General features: G+C 38.1%; 2 protein-coding genes across 5 annotated transcripts in view; both read left to right on the top strand.

The window, feature by feature from the left end:
* The window catches only part of pbx1a (pre-B-cell leukemia homeobox 1a), a 48,361-nt gene extending 45,730 nt beyond the window's left edge, over nt 1-2,631 (top strand). For 2 of the 4 annotated variants that reach the window (XM_031294244.2, XM_031294245.2), the window contains one exon: nt 1,559-2,631. Coding sequence is in view for 2 of the 4 variants with exons in the window: in XM_031294242.2 (XP_031150102.1) it covers nt 1,559-1,651 (93 nt within the window). In the remaining 2 variants the exon portion in view is untranslated. The remainder of the gene's footprint in view (nt 1-1,558) is intronic. The other 2 variants (XM_031294242.2, XM_031294243.2) reach the window with 1 other exon arrangement.
* Nucleotides 2,632-6,012: 3,381 nt separating this feature from the next.
* Nucleotides 6,013-15,234, top strand: prtfdc1b (phosphoribosyl transferase domain containing 1b). Its single transcript, XM_031294246.2, has 9 exons — nt 6,013-6,229; nt 6,519-6,625; nt 7,900-8,083; nt 8,418-8,483; nt 11,351-11,368; nt 13,600-13,682; nt 13,903-13,949; nt 14,090-14,166; nt 14,299-15,234. Exons 1-9 carry the CDS (start codon nt 6,182-6,184, stop codon nt 14,344-14,346), a joined length of 678 nt encoding a protein of 225 aa, XP_031150106.1. The 5' UTR covers nt 6,013-6,181; the 3' UTR covers nt 14,347-15,234.
* The last annotated feature ends 1,123 nt before the right edge of the window (nt 15,235-16,357 follow it).

Below are 16,357 nucleotides of genomic sequence, written 5' to 3'. Positions count from 1 at the left end.
GGCGCGATAATATTTTTAATGAAGAGTCTCTTAAAAACAGCGTCTGTCAGTTTTTCGTGCTGACTGTAAAGTAGCAGTTGGACAGAAATCACTGCTATTGAAGAAGCTTTGCAGCTTTCATATTGCATTTGAATATAGAAGTTATGTGGTATTTTTATTACTTTAGGACCAAAATTACCGACTCAAAGCTCCTTCTATCTGAAATTGAAGCTGTTTTCTACATACTGAATTTTTTTTAAAAAAACAATACATGCTGCAACGCATGACCAGAGTGATGCAATATACCCTGTTTCATTCATTTTAATTAAAGGATAAGGCTGTTATTCTGATATTCAATACCTATGTTATTCTCAAAAAAATCCCATAGACCAGACCAGCATCACGTCATCAAGCCCCAACTGTTAAGTCCACTCTCCCTTTTGGGGGAAAGAATCACATAACAAAGGGAGAGAAACAGGAAAATGCCGAAAAGCTGTTATTTCACGGGTTGTGAAACAAACAAATAAATATCTACATTTGAGGTAAATGTCTAAATGATGCTGGTGACAGTTACTACTGATGGATATCTAGCTTGAGTGGGAGGCTGCTGCAGTATAGTCATACAGTATAGCAGCATCAGACTGTCATCTCCAACTAAATCTCAGCCTAGATCAAACAGTTGGCTATTAACATGTTGGTTATTTACAGACATCACTTAGCCCAACGATACCTGGTGATCCAATCAAATATGTATAGATGTCCGGGTTAGCAATATCCCGCCACTGTGTTGGGTCATTGATCCACTTGAACAGTGGAAGACTCAAAGGGGCATGATCTCAATACTTTGTCTGTCCATTTAAAATGTAGCTACAGCCAGGAGATGGTTAGCTTAGCTTAGCACAAAGACTAGATAAACATCTCCTGGCTCCAGCTCAATATTTATCGTATAGATATGAGAGTGGTATCAATCATCGCATCTAACTCTCAACCAGAAAGTGCATATTCCAAAATGTCAAACTATTCCTTCAATTAATGGAAAAGGCTGGTAATATTTTATAAATAAATTATGCATTTTAAAAAAAACAACTCAGTATTGTACTAAAACTGCTGGTCACTTTAGTTTTTAACAAACATTACTCAAACATAAGTTAATGGCGCATTTGTTGCGGACTATTTTCAGTGGCGGATTGATACATATTTGGTGCTTTAGTGGGTATTTACAGCAGTTGGACGGTGTATGTGGGATGACTCAAAATAAACAACAGTTTATTTAACGGTTGTTCATGATAATGAAGAAACATGGCGTCCAGCCCAACATTGTGACTCACCGATGTGTTTTTAATACTTTTTGGACAATGGACCTCTATGGCACAGAGGAATATGATATATCAGGTCTACACAGGCAAGACTTGTTAGTAGGATCAAGTGGTTGTTTGTTTTGGTTTTTGGGATTTGCTGCCAGCAAGAAAAATATAGAATAGTCACAACCTTATCCTTAAAGACACTTCTATGCCAATTTTGTATTATACAGTATAATGTGTTACCGTAAAGTTAACTATGTCCTGTCTTATCTACACAGACAAATGGTGGCTGGCAAGATGCTCCGACTCCTTCGTCAGTGACATCGCCCACAGAAGGACCCGGAAGCGTTCATTCGGATACTTCCAACTGAATATATCCATCTCTACACCTCATCTACAAAGAACATGGACTGACCTTGCTATTCACAGTATTAAACAAAGGAATTCACTGCCCCACAGTTTGGAGAGGTACTGTGAAATCCTAACCAGAAAAAAAAAAAGTTATATTTCCTCTGCTTATAACGTTGGACATTTGGGATACAAACAAAAAGTTTCACAATAAAAATCGAAACAATACTGCAATCAATGAAGACGTTTGTACAGATTTCACATTATATTCAGAGGGCTGGGGTTGCTTATTTACTCGTAATGTTTTCACTCATAATGACGAAATGATATTATAAAAGTAAATAAATCAAATCATTGGTTTTAACTGAAAATACTTCATTCTACCTCTCAGCCACTAAAAAAATTAAAAAAATATGTCAGTGACCATTATTTGTTTTGTAAAAATGAAACTTGTCTTTGCAAGCAAGAGGCACATCTTCTTACTTACATTTTGTTGTCTCTCACCTATTCTATGGTACGCCATTTAGACTTAAATATTGCTCAGTTGTTTACAATGTGTGCTTGATAAAAGTATGTTCATCTTCCCCTCTGTCTCCGACGAGTCAAAAGAGAGTTCTGTCAGGAGATTTAGGTAACCCTGTGAAGTATGTTATCTGTAAAACAATAAATAAATACTTGTCATCAAATCGGACAAACTTGACATCATTCATTAAGATGGAGGATACATAAAAACAAATTATTTTTCACACTGTTGGTTTTGGTGCTGCAGCATATTGGTAGAGTGACAGACACATAATTGCAGTGAGAAAAACAGGGATTTTGCTCTATGCTGGACAAGGAGAAAAACTTTTTAATTTACTTGAATCTTTTGTGATATTTCTTATTGTTTACCACCACTTCTACAGAAGAAAATTTTCTGACGATGCTAAAATGCTGATGTAACCAAAACAAAACAGTGTGTCATCATGGAGTCAGTTATAATATATTATTTATCAAATATATACAGCATTATGTCTTTTTCGTCTCATTTAAATCTCCGTCTTCTGTCATTTAGCTCTGGTGCTACAATCAAGTGAATAGAAAGAAATACGAGAAGAAATATCACTTTCAACAGAAGAGAAAGTTTGTCAAGTGTCAACTGTAACTGAGTTTGTTTTTCAATACATGAACCACAATCCACTTAAACAGGAAGTCATTATGTTAATAGAGTTTTACAGTGGAGCCTTGCTCCTGAAACTACAGCACAGGTCCAGAAATGCTTCAGCATGGAGCCACTGATCATCGCCATGAAAGAAGCATCTGGATGCAGCTGAACTGCTGCTCGGTTCTAATGAGGACACTTTGATGTAAAGATTATGTTATGTTCCTCATTTTAATGAATGGTGTCCACTTATGGGCGTTTATCTACATACGAAGCATTCAATTCAATATATTACTCTGTTGGTACTGCTTTAGTATCCCTAGAACTGACACCAAAACAAATATAGACATTTGAATTCATGCTTGTCTCTCTTTTTTTCTACAGTTTCAAACATTTATGAACATTGTAAATGTTACCCATTAAGCACTAAAGAAGTCATTATGTCTGATAATGTGTTTTCTGAGCGGTCTAACCTTGTTTATAGACACTTTTTATGTTGTGTGGCCTATTTGTGTTTTTGTATTTGATTATTTTTTTATGGTATGCTTAATGTAGGCTATTACTTTTTTTTTTTTGCTTTCCTACTCTAGTGAATTAGCTCATGAACTTTCAACATGTGTTTATGTGCACCATTGTGCTTGACTTGACTTTGTTGGAAAGGGTTTTCAACACATTAAAAATGATATGTAATACAGCGAGATTTTACATCAGCATTTTTTCTTATTGTGGAGTTTACAAGAGAGAAAAGACTCTTCATTTTGCTCAGCAATACACGGAGACATTAGACGGCAATCACAGTCACTGGATTAACTGAAATTCACCCAAGGTTAGTAACTGCCAGTAGACGTCAACTCTTGAATGGCTCTGCATGTTCCCTGCCTTCTATTATGGCTATGCACTCAGACAAACACATGCACACTAAACCAAAAAGTTGATGTAACAGTGGAGAGACATAGGTGTCTCCCCGACAGCTACAGAAAGAAAGTCAGTGTTTTTCAGGACCGAACAAACCTATTCAAAACCCTGTTTTCTACATTCTGAATATTTTTTATAAAGCAATACATGCAGCAATGTATAACCATAGTGATGCAATATATCATGTATTATACAGTTTAATTAAAGGATAAGGCTGGTGATATTCTATATTTATGGTATTGTCAACAAAGACCAAAATGAAAAATGTCTGGTTACAAATACATATTGGCATTTTTTCTAACTCATCTAAAACAGCTGATCTCTGTAGATTTGAGCAAATACCAATATGTCACCCAGTGCAGCAGTGTGGGTCATCAAAGAATACAATAAAAAAAAAAAAAGAACTAGCCAAACATAATGCATTTAGGTCATCTTACACTCAGTTTTTGTCATCATACATATCTAAAATCTGAAGGAGAAGAACGGTCACGTCCTTGAGAGATCCTCCCTTCAAAAACTACAAACAACACCACTGACACTATCTGGCTGGACAGTTGCATGTCTGACAGAATTACTTTCATAGCAACTGAATATTCATAATTGGCTCAACAACAGGGGTGAGGGTATGAGGGAACAGTTGGTTGTAAAGTCTGCGAACGGTCACAGGCCTTGACTGCTGAGTGAGTGTGAAATGCCAAAGCCAGACTGCACCCCTGCGCCTGGAGGGCAGCGAAGGAGCCAGTCTGCTCTCCCCTACAGAGAGGGCATCAAAAACAATCTGACAAGACTTCATCCAAAAAGATCTTCTGGCTTCGCTCAATGCTAGAACGCTCATCAGCAGGATTTTCACAACATCCAGCCGCTGCCGCATCATCATCTGAAACTATCACTGGGAAATACAAATTAGAACAGTTTTCTGCCATTTTTGAGGGATTTTGTCATGCAGCATAGTTTTTACACCTCCTCATTCCTCAGGGGTGGTGACACAGTGCACGCTGATTGAAATCTAATGTTGATGTTGACATCTGCCTCCCCAGCTGTCATTGTGCTGCTGTTTATAATTACAGCTGCTGTAGAAGAGCATGGGTGGGTGGCTCAGACACCTTGTCTCCCCCTTTCAACGGAGCCCAGCACACTGCTCTAATGTGCAGTGACACAACAGCCCAGACCCCGCTGCTGCTGCTGCTGCTGCTGCTGCTGCTGCTGGACTAACTGACCACATGAGTCCCTGGGTGGTTCATCCTAAATTCACTCATTTACACACTGTCACACAGACACCAATTCATTTATATTGTGCATGGGAGACTGGGTGTGGCAACTGGAGCCTTTACATTACAGGCTGCCAAGTCTCTTTTTTCCTCCTGTTTAGGCAAATAAGATGAGACCATGTTTGAAAATATGGGGATATTGACATTACAAACAAAACGTTTTGATGAGAACAAAAGCAGTGTACAAACAGGCTGGACGTGTCTGTCCCTCTCCACAAGGTGGCGATGTTAACATGTGTTCAAAACATTCCCAAGATGAAGGTGGTATTTAAAAAAAATGGAAGGCGTACATTTAATTATTGCTGCTTGTATTCTGCTCTTCACTTATTTCGTTTCCTCAGTTACCCTTGCGCAAAACTAAACACATGTTTTGTCCCGAGGGTGATGATAATCTTCTGTTTGCCTCTCTCTTCTCTCCCTCTGTGATGCAGATCATTCTCATTCTCACATTTGATGTGTTTCTTACTTTCTTAAACAGCGATAGTTGAATGATGTCTTTGGTTGAAGTACTTTGTTGAGTATTTCCATGTAACTTCATATTACTACTTCTACTACATTTAAGAGGGAAATTGTACTTTTTACTTAACTAAGTGTATTTCACAGTAGCCGTCGATTAAGATTTTACATCTAAAACATGGCAGCTTCTAGGATATGATGTATTGTTAGGGATTTAATTACTATCAAAAAGTAGTTAAGATTAGCTCTACCTCGACCGGCTATAAAATGCTGCTTAATGCCTCAGTAATATACGCCAATATTAACTCTGAAAGTGGCCATTCTGCATGACTTTACTGTGAATCTGTGGTGGACGAAGTACTCAAATATTTTACTTACAAGTAAAAGTAGCAATGCCACAGTGTAGAAATACCTTGTTACAACCTGTTTTACTTACAGTAGCCTAGGTAAAAGTATTAGCATCACAACAGTCTACTCACGATACAAAAAGTAAAAGTAGGCCTACTTATGCCAGAATGCCCCCCCCCCGCTATGCCTACCGACCCCAGATCAGCCATCAACTTCCATAATAAAGCGGCAGCCATGTGGTAGGCCTAAATAGTTGTAGCCTTATGTTGCCCCTGGTGGCAGCAGTAACACAACACAGAGGGATGTAGAGGGAAAGAGGGAACATGATGCTCCTCCTCTCTCCGCACGTTGCCAAATCCTTCTGAAAGCTTGTTCTAACACTTACCCCAAACAAGAGACTTTTTGTGTTTCGGCAGGGAAACAACATGGCAGACGTTTCCGTCCAATCCGACGGAAGAAGCGGCGGGATTGTGGTAATTAAATGAGAAAAAAACACGACAGGGAATGTAGGACAAGTGCGGCATAGTGTCCGACAGCGCATGAAAAAGTTTACTCCGTTATGGATGCACACACAGGGAGTTGAGCTGCACACTGAGACAACTTTGTGCACCTAGATGTATTTCGTGGAGAGGAACGTGTGCATCTCAGGCAGGCAAAGCTTGCAACTTTGTGATCAAACTTGTTTGGTGTTTTAGCCTACTAATGTTGTAGACGATCGACAATGAAGCAGCATCATGTTTGCGTTTCTCTTTTTCCTCCCAGATTAACGATGACTGGCCAGGCTACAGTTTAGACCTCTTCAGCTATCCAGCTCACTACTCCGGGGATATAGACTGTGTCATCATTCCACATGGCGTGATTATGGACAGGTATAACACCAAATCTAGCTGCCTATCGATCAGCCGATGTTTGAGCTTCCCAGATGCAACGATGTTTCTGCTGCGTGGTTGCGTTAAAGCTATACCCGACTTTTGATCTGAGGGATTCTGGGAAGATTGAGGGGACATCATTTGTTCTTCTGTTCACTGTTCTTATTTAGGCAAAATGATCACTAACGCTGAACACCCCATAATACCTGCTATGCCACACAATTCCTGCAAGTTAATGTAATTTTGATTGTAGAACATATAGAAATTTGAATGTGCATCTGAATCTTGACCTGCTTTAAAATACGCAGTGAGTAATCATGTCATGTGTCAGAATATTTTTCAGTCAAGGGCTTTAAAACGTTGAAATCAATGTGAAAATATTCACACTTTTTTCAATAGTAACTAATCATTGTATATGGCGAAATAAAAAGGTGTCAAATGCAGTGAACTGTGTTGTGCTGTTAAACATTACATGAGACAAAATTCGTTACACATGTAAAACGAGCAAAACATTTCTTTGGTAATAATGCTCAGAATTAAGGCTGCAACTAACAATTATTTTGACTATCAATTAATCTTCTGATTAATTGTTTTGTCTATTGAACGTCAGAAAAAAGTGAAAAAATTCATTTATATTTTCCCACATTCCAAGGCGACATCTTCAAATGTCTTATTTGGCCGACCAACTATCCAAAACCCAAAGGTATTCAATTTATAAGCTGTACGACAAAAATGAGAGTAAAATCTTCACATTTAAGAAGCTGGAACTATTTTTTGTTTAAGAAATGTCCAAAACGATTATTCCATTATCTAAATAGTTGCGATTCATTTTCTGTCAACAGACTAATCATTGCAGGTCTAATCAGAATCCATTTGGCCTACATAAGTATGTAAACCAATAACACAGAGCATTAATATTATAATATTATTCCATTGGAAATTGAATATTACCCAGCTGTATTAAAGTAGTTATTGTGTTCATATCTGTGTTATAAGCCTGTGGTCTAACCTTCCACCAAATTCCATTGAAATTTGAAACTGTTTTTGGGATGCATTATCTCCTTTTGTAAAGGATGGTCCAGTGTACCTTATGCTAAAGGAGATAATAAAGGAAGCATTGAAGCTCCTTTAGCATTTAGCATTTAGACTTTGACCATCTTATCATGGCTGCCACTTAGATACGTTGGGGTCATTTCACTAAGTTAGAAACATTCTAAGCAAAAAAGACTATTCGGCCGCAGCCCACAACTTTTCTGTTTAACATTTGTTTACAGGACCGAACGTCTGGCTCGAAACATCATGGATGACCTGGGGGACCATGACATTGTGGTGCTGTGTGTGCTGAAAGGAGGCTACCAGTTCTGTGCAGACCTGGTGGACAGGATCAAGGCTCTCAGCCGCAACTCCGACCGCACGATCCCCATGAGAGTCCACTTCATCCGGCTCAAGAGCTACCTGGTGAGCCTCTGCCTACTGCTACACGGGCAGCACTCACGCTGAGTGACATCTGAAAAAGGAGAGGCACTCTTCATGTTTAAGATTATCAGTCATGATGGTTCCCATGAGTCCCATGACTTAGTCAGAAGTTTGTTGTTATTTTATACATCATTATGACAGTGGTATCTTTGTGTAACGTTGCCTAAGTTCAATGTACTGTTTTCATGTGGCCACTGAAGCCCAGGCAAAGGAGAAAAATACCACAGACTTTGAACTTAGTATACAGATGATATAATGTGATTACCCTATGCGATAAAATACACTTTGACCTTAAATCCATCATTTGTTTCCTCAGAATGACCAGTCGACAGAGGATCTTCATATACTCGGAGCAGAGGATTTGTCTTTTTTAGCTGGAAAGGTAATACTCTTCTTATCTACGCTGTTGAACGCAGCTCCACTCTTGATAAAGAATTGCATCTCCCGTGAGTCCAGTGTAACATTATTATAAGCTCTGTTACAATAAAACAAACTTTGAAAAGTGGCATGGAGATGGTGGGTATATATGGCAGCCTCAAGAGGGCATCCTTCCCTCTAATGTGCTATCTCCCTCTCTATCCTGAGTAAATGGTTCAGTGCTTCCGTGAAGGAGATCAAAGATGGCAGTTTCAGACAAACCCAGCGGTGATCAGATACCAACTGTTGTAATGTAATTGTTTAAAGGCCTCCTCCACTTTATGTCAGTGGAAAACGTAAAATCGGTGTAAATGGGAGGATATACTTGCTATCATAGTAGATCAGGAGGATGACAGTGGTCTAGTTGTTACAGGCTCACTCTTCATCTGCTTGTCTTGTTAACGTCTTATCCGAATCAGTACATCGTGTGTGTGTGTGTGTGTGTGTGTGTGTGTGTGTGTGTGTGTGTGTGTGTGTGTGTGGACAGGTACCAGATCTGAGTGTAATACGACAATGCATAGCAAGTAGACTTTGCTTTATATTAAATAGTCATGCAAACAAGTTGCTGGTTTTGTCTGACAAACAGTCCAAAATCCCCAAGACACTCATTTTAGTGTAACATAAAACAGCAGCAAGTTCTTACATACAAGAAGCTAGATCCAGAGAATATTTGACCCTCTGGTGTGAAAAGTGACTTAAATGATGAATCTTAAGTATCAAAAATAGTTAGTTATTTGTTATTTGCACATAGCTTGTTCAGCGTTAGTGATCATTTTATAAAAGTTATGCCTAGATCAGAACAGTTTAATACCCCACCATAGTCCTCAATCTTTCCAGAATCCCTTAGATCTGTCAAAAGTCATGTATAGCTTTAACGCAACCACGCAGCAGAAACATCTAACGTTGCATCTGGGAAGCTCAAACATCGGCTGATCGATAGGCAGCTAGATTTGGTGTTATACCTGTCCATAATCACGCCATGTGGAATGATGACACAGTCTATATCCCCGGAGTAGTGAGCTGGATAGCTGAAGAGGTCTAAACTGTAGCCTGGCCAGTCATTGTTAATCTGGGAGGAAAAAGAGAAACGCAAACATTATGTTGCTTCATTGTCGATCGTCTACAACATTAGCAGGCTAAAACACCAAACAAGTTTTATCACAAAGTTGCAAGCTTTGCCTGCCTGAGATGCACACGTGCCTCTCCACGAAATCTAGGTGCACAAAGTTGTCTCAGTGTGCAGCAACTGCCTGTGTGTGCATCCATGAAGGAGTAAACTTTTTCATGCGCTGTCGGACACCATAGCAGCACAACAGTCAAGTGACTGATAAAATAGAAGACTAGGTCATCTCTTTAGTAAGTCATCTGGTTAATCTTGGTTTGGCTCACGGGAACCATAGCTTATACAACAGCATTTAAATCACTCTCCCGAACTAACTCGAAGATCTGATATGTAGCTTTTGTCCAGGTGTTTCTTCAGCTGATGTAGACATTCATAAAGTATGTAACTCGTTTGCAGCTTGATGGCAGAGTGTGCTTGTACACACACACACACACACACACACACACACACACACTTTTTCTCTCCACACATCTGTGCATACAATATCTGCTTGTGTGTACACATAGATTAATTACTTAACCACTACTACAGGAGTCATAAGTCAGCAAGAGTATTTCTAGGTAATATAAATCAGCTGATCTGAACACTAACAGTCACACAACCCCCTTCCCCCCCCACCCACCCACCCAAACACACACACACACACACACTAATATGCCTGGTGGCCAGGCGTGGCATAAATACCTGAAACATGAATAGGATATGAGGTAGTAAGCTTGAGTCATAGCCGGCTGCTTTGCTCACAGTATTTTAAGAGTGCTTGTGAAATCCCTAAGCTCCCTGTGATGTACGGCTAAATTTAGTCACCTGTTTTTAACAGAATGCTGCAATGTTTTGCTGGAAGAAGTGAACCAATTGTGTGACAAGGAACATATAAGATAGTTCATGTTCCGCCTTCGCCTCCCTACAGTGTATCTAAAAGTAGCTCCCCCTTTTAATATACTGCTTATTCCTTTATATTATCCCAGGGTTTACTGCACTCTAAATAAATCTGTATGAATAATGGGGCCTAAACAAATCACAATTACATGCTTGGCTGAACCCTTTGTTTCGTGGAGTAAACTGCACACAGTTAACGTCACAGTTAAAGTTTTTTTACCGTGACCTAGATAAGTTGATCCGAAGCTTGGTTTGTGACTCTTAATAAAAATAGTGCCCAGTTGTCCCAGTTGATTAGACAAACATTTGCAGAATCTCAGATATTTCAGTGTGACGTTCAAAGAATGACTGTAGGGACATTTTCCAATGTGGTCTGACATTTTTCTGCTGCGTTCATTTCCTTGCATAATCACTGACATCATAAAATGTAATAACATCCTTACTGATATAGCGCTTGCTTTAATAAATGTTGTTGGTTATTGCCCATGTTGCAACACTTTGCTGCTTTTACTCATCTCTAAAAAAAAAAAAGGAAGCTCATAGATGATAATTTCCTTTTAGATTTATTTTTCAATAAATTCTTTGTTGTTGTACAACACAAGACTTGGCAATACAGGTAATTCTTTGTGTCTTGTTTTTTTTACTGAACATGTATAATTTGCTGCTGTTTAGATCACCAGCTTCATAGTTTTTTTACATTTGTCTGTGAGACTGTTATCTTTGAATGTGCGTGTGGTGGATCAGAAGATACAGCTGTTTCTTTATCTGTTCCTAACCAAGAATATTTGTTTGCTTCCCTCCCTCTCCTCTCCCCAACATGCTCTCATAAGAACGTACTGATTGTGGAGGTGAGTCAACCATGTTTGTACTTCTCTGTTTTTCCTCTCCACCAAATGGGCCTATTGTATTCCTTGCCGTGATTGGCTATTCAGGTCATGGGTCCCAAGTTTAATTTTCTTCTACAGGACCTGAGTTCAACATGAGGGAACCTTTTAATTGGCTGACCTATATTTGGCAAATAAGAGCTGTTTTTTCCAACATGGTCATAAACTTTCTCTTGTTAGCCTGTATTGGGGGAAAGGTGCTCTAGGGAAGGAATGACATTTACAGGGATGGAATCAATATGGTCAGTCATGGTTACTTACTGTATAGACTTTGCATGATTAAACATTTTGAAACATCAGTCAGTGCTCAAACATCTGGGAATATGCCCTGCAGTCATTCACTGACTATGGCTGCTATTGCAGATTCAAGATTCAAGATTCAAAATCCTTTATTAATCCCACAATGGGGAAATTCACACTATTGCAGCAGCAAGGGCTATGGGAAAAGTACAAGACACAGACAAACAAACAATAAATAAATAAAGAGAATAAATAGTAAAATGTATTTACAGTATTGCAGTATTGCATAGTCCCATTTTATTGCCTTAAGTAATGAATCCTTTTTAAGAGTCTTGTATTTTCTTTGATTCTTTTTTCAGTATGACAAGTGTCTTCTTAAATATGACACTTAATTAACAATGGCCATGTATAATGTGAACGGGGTTCCTCATAATGATAAACCCACAGAGAAATATCACCCAATTCCCAGTTCCCCTTAGCTCTAAGCAGTCCTTCCAGAAAAATGCGGAGTTTTTTTGTGATTGTTGCGGGCAAAAATCCTTGATTATGCGGCACATTTTCTTAAAAAATGCAATGGAATATGCAGGATATTTATGCAATTTTATGCGATGAAATTGCGGGAACTTGCAAATATTGCGGTTTCAATATCACGGGGTTTGCAGCTTTTCGATGATGTTCATGTCACGTAATTACGTCACTTCATAACGTTCCCATGGCAACAGGGGAAAATGGCTGCTCTTGTGTGAAGTAAACGCAACATTTTTCAACTTTCTGCTAAGATATATGTGACTTTTTTGCAACGAAAATGCAGGGATTTGAAATCATGCAAGCCCCGCATATTTTGCGTGGAAATCGGCTATTTATGCGGCGAAAGTGCGGCGTATTTGAAAAAATGCGGCCCCCGCATAAATATGCGGACTTTAGCTGATTATGCATTGAATTATTATGCAATCACATAATTGTGTTTTTCTGGAGGGACTGTGTAAGGAGTTTTTTTGCATCTTTCAGCTCTTTGTTCTGGTTTTACGGTGCACATATTTACTGTGTTGGTTTCTTCCATTCTCTTCTGGGTTGTTTTTGGCTCCAGCAGGCTAAAAAGCTCTGAGAAACCCACCGTACACTACCTGCTTAGCACCAAGCAGCAATAATATGTCAATGCTGTGTTAAAAGCTTGTTGCACTGCCTCCAGGTGGCCAAAAAAAAGCAAAGAATGCAGGTTTAAGTACTTTAGATACTGTAATAGAATAATTTGTCATCTACTTGTACTTTATAGAATTGTTAAAATCAGCTTTTTACTTTTGAAGTAGTATTCAACTTATCTACAGTTTGATGGGCAAGAACTACACATCACAATCGGGATGATATACCGTTTAAGTTTATTTTAAGCCTCTTTTTCTCATAGGACAATCTGTGAAAAAGTTTTCTAAATTAAAAAAAAGGAGAAGAAACAAACTCAGGCAAATTAAAGTTGTTGTTCTTTTGTTTGATTAGCTTTTCATACTTCCACTTTAAGTTAAGAAACAGCATTCTGTTTCTTAACAGCAGGGACACTAGTGCTTTTTCCAACAGCATTTCCCCTCTGCTCATATCCTGTCACAAGTGTAAAATGTTTAGTGTAAGTGTGTAAGGACAATCATTTCTATATAAAGGACATCTATATGACAAAGTTGATAAAGCATACTTCAGTGGCTTTGTTCCACCGCTTCTTTTACCTCTTTCTGATGGAAGAGGTCAGAGGAGTTTTTATGTTAATGTACAGTAAATCTCCTTTTTCCAGTGGAAGTCAAGTAATTTTAGAGAATGCTCATAAACAGTTGTGTAATTCAAGTACGGTGTGACCAACTTCTTCCTTTTCACTTGTACTCCAGTGTGAGGTGAATCTGTTTTTCGTTTGTACTTCCGTATTGGCAATCTCTTGCTTTCTCAATCCAGTTTTTCTAATTTTCCCTTTACAGGCCATTGTAGGCACCGGGAAGACAATGAAAACTCTCCTGAAGCATGTTGAAGCCTTCAGGCCCAAAATGATCAAAGTAGCAGGGTAAGTTATGACTGTTAAGACCTCAAAACTAAACCAGCCGAGTTGTCCTGCTTTGTGAATCACTCAATGTCCGCCTTCCAGTCTAGACAGGGAAAGAGAGAGAGAGAGAGAGAGAGGGAGAGACAAAGAAAGAATAAGTGACTGTTTTGAAATTAAAACCTGTCCTACGCGACGGGTAGAAAGAGATATTGTATGATAAGGCCTGGTTTTATTTCCCCAGATTGCTGGTGAAGAGAGTGCCACATAACTCAGCATGTCTTCCTGACTGTATGTACTGTACCTGACCAATGCTTTCATGTGTTTATGAGTCAGTGGTTCATTCATTCATGCTTGCAGCTTGTTATTCAGTGAGTCAGTGGACCATGGAAATATTTGCAATAAATGTTCCACTTTGTCTTTGATTTCAGATGTCGGCTTTGAGATACCCGATCGGTTTGTGGTTGGATATGCCTTAGACTACAATGAGTATTTTAGAGACTTAAATGTAAGTCAATGCCTTTTTTATTTTAGACAACAGTGACTGTTTAGTGAAGAGGTCATAATGAGTGTCTAGTAACACTTACCTTTATCAAATAAAGACATTTTTGTATTGACTGTTCTTTCTCCCTTTTTGTAGCATATCTGTGTGATCAGCGAAAGTGGGAAGATGAAATACAAGATTTAAAAAAAGGACGGCAAAAGGAGGCGACTGTCACACAGATGTCATCTGACAGCAAGCCTGAACATTTTCCCTGAGATGCCATTCACTTACAGCTGCTATCGTGACATTTGATCTCAAGCATCCCCTGTTTTGTTATAACATTCCTTCTGTGAAACGTTAATCTGTTTAACAATAGACACTGACATTTAACTGGTAATTTTAGCAAAGCATGTTCATACTTTACCATGTTTTTCTAAGTTGCAACTTCATTCTTCATGTTTACAGAAGTAATTCATTCGGTAGATGTTTATGCTAGGGTACTACTACTGTTTGCCTTTGTTAGTTTGATTCTAACACAAATGCCATCTCAATTGTACTTCTTTGTGTATGCAATGTAAATAACTTAATAATCATTACCTGTATGAATGTGATAGATTTTTTTTAAGTCAGTGTGTGATGAGGTAACAAAGGAAACTCTGCTTATTTTAACATGAAAGGGAGTTGTTTTATTAGGAAAGTAGTGATATACTGTAATTTTACATTTTCTACACCTGTACATTGCCTTTTTTGATGTTTCATTAGGTAGTTCTCCTGCTGTCACCTTTAATGCTCAGGGGCAAATAAAGTAGTTTTGTAAAAACTAAGTGCGCTAACTACATTACACAAACTACTGACAACTATGTACCCCTTAATGTTTTTTTAAGTATTTGAGTTGTAGTGGGGTACTTTTGTCATTTCCTTTTATAATTTAACATACCAGTAAAGTCTTTTTTAGCATTTCTGTGTTATCTACCGCTGCATTATTCTCACATTCTCTGTTGCCTTACGAAATGCATTTTCAGATGTTGATAAAAATTAGTTTAATGTGGTGTCTTGGTTAAACCTTGTGTGTTGTTGTATTTAGGCTAATGATGATATACAAAAAGAGGGCTCATTTAAACAACATGTTGAATGGTGTGTTTAAATCATGTCTTTTTTATACAATCCTCATAGTATACTGCTGGTGAAGATAATAGTACAGAAAACTGGCTCCTTTTTTATTTTTTATTTTTATTTATTTATTTCTTTTTGGAAAACTGGCTTCTTGAAGGACTCCTCACTTTCTAAAACTCCTAAACCTTTTGTCAACTGGTGTATCATTGTATGTTAGGACTGGCCAAAGCTGCAGCCTGAACCATCAGGTTACCATTCTTTGATAAGAAAATAATAGTTAAACTGCAAATGAACTAGTAAAAGGAACAAAAGAGAGTCCGTTGTGTTGAGCTGCTGTGCTCTTTGTACACACCTGACATATGACTCCGGTCTTTAAGCAGGTAGCACAAAGTCGCATAAAAACAAAACCGTTTTTTTTCTTGGTACTGAGGTCTGCTGGGGATTACAGTGAATTGACTCTCTGACCTTTTAACTGAATTTAGCTCTAAGAATGAAAGACTTGATGAAGTAGGCCTACTCCAATAGAATTGCATTACATTATTACCATCCTTTTTAGTCAATACCATCGTTTTAGTCAATACTTCTGCAAGTGGAAGACGTCTTCAGTCACACACTGTAAAAAAAATAAGTCAAGGCCCTGTATTTAAAATCTTTTTTGAGTAAAAGTACAGAAATATTACAAGTACAATGTACAAAAATTAACAAAAATAAGGTATGCAGAAAATGGTAAATATATTATTATTGGATCATGGTTACTGATGCCTTAATGTGTAATACCATTTTAGCTGAAGCTAATTTCAACTAATTTTTATAGCGTTTGTAGTTAAATTGTTAATGCATCATTTTATAAACCGATCACAAGTTTTGTATGTAAAATCTGAACCTGCAAAGAAAATATTCACTATAGCAAATACATGTAGGGGAGGAAACAATAATAATTCCCTCTGATAGCCAATGTAGTAGGGGAAAATGTAATATGTGTAATGTAATGTTTTGGTAATTAAATAGTCTAGGCTATATGAAATAGTAAGCCTATTTTGATGACTCCTATATGAATTAAATAACAAGAAACGTTATGTCAAAATGGTGTGTCAGTAGGCCT

This window comes from Sander lucioperca, chromosome 9, assembly GCF_008315115.2.
Source record: "Sander lucioperca isolate FBNREF2018 chromosome 9, SLUC_FBN_1.2, whole genome shotgun sequence".
Classification (NCBI taxonomy): Eukaryota; Metazoa; Chordata; class Actinopteri; order Perciformes; family Percidae; genus Sander; species Sander lucioperca.
Note: the sequence above shows the minus strand (reverse complement) of the source record. Positions and strands in the feature narration are given on the sequence as shown.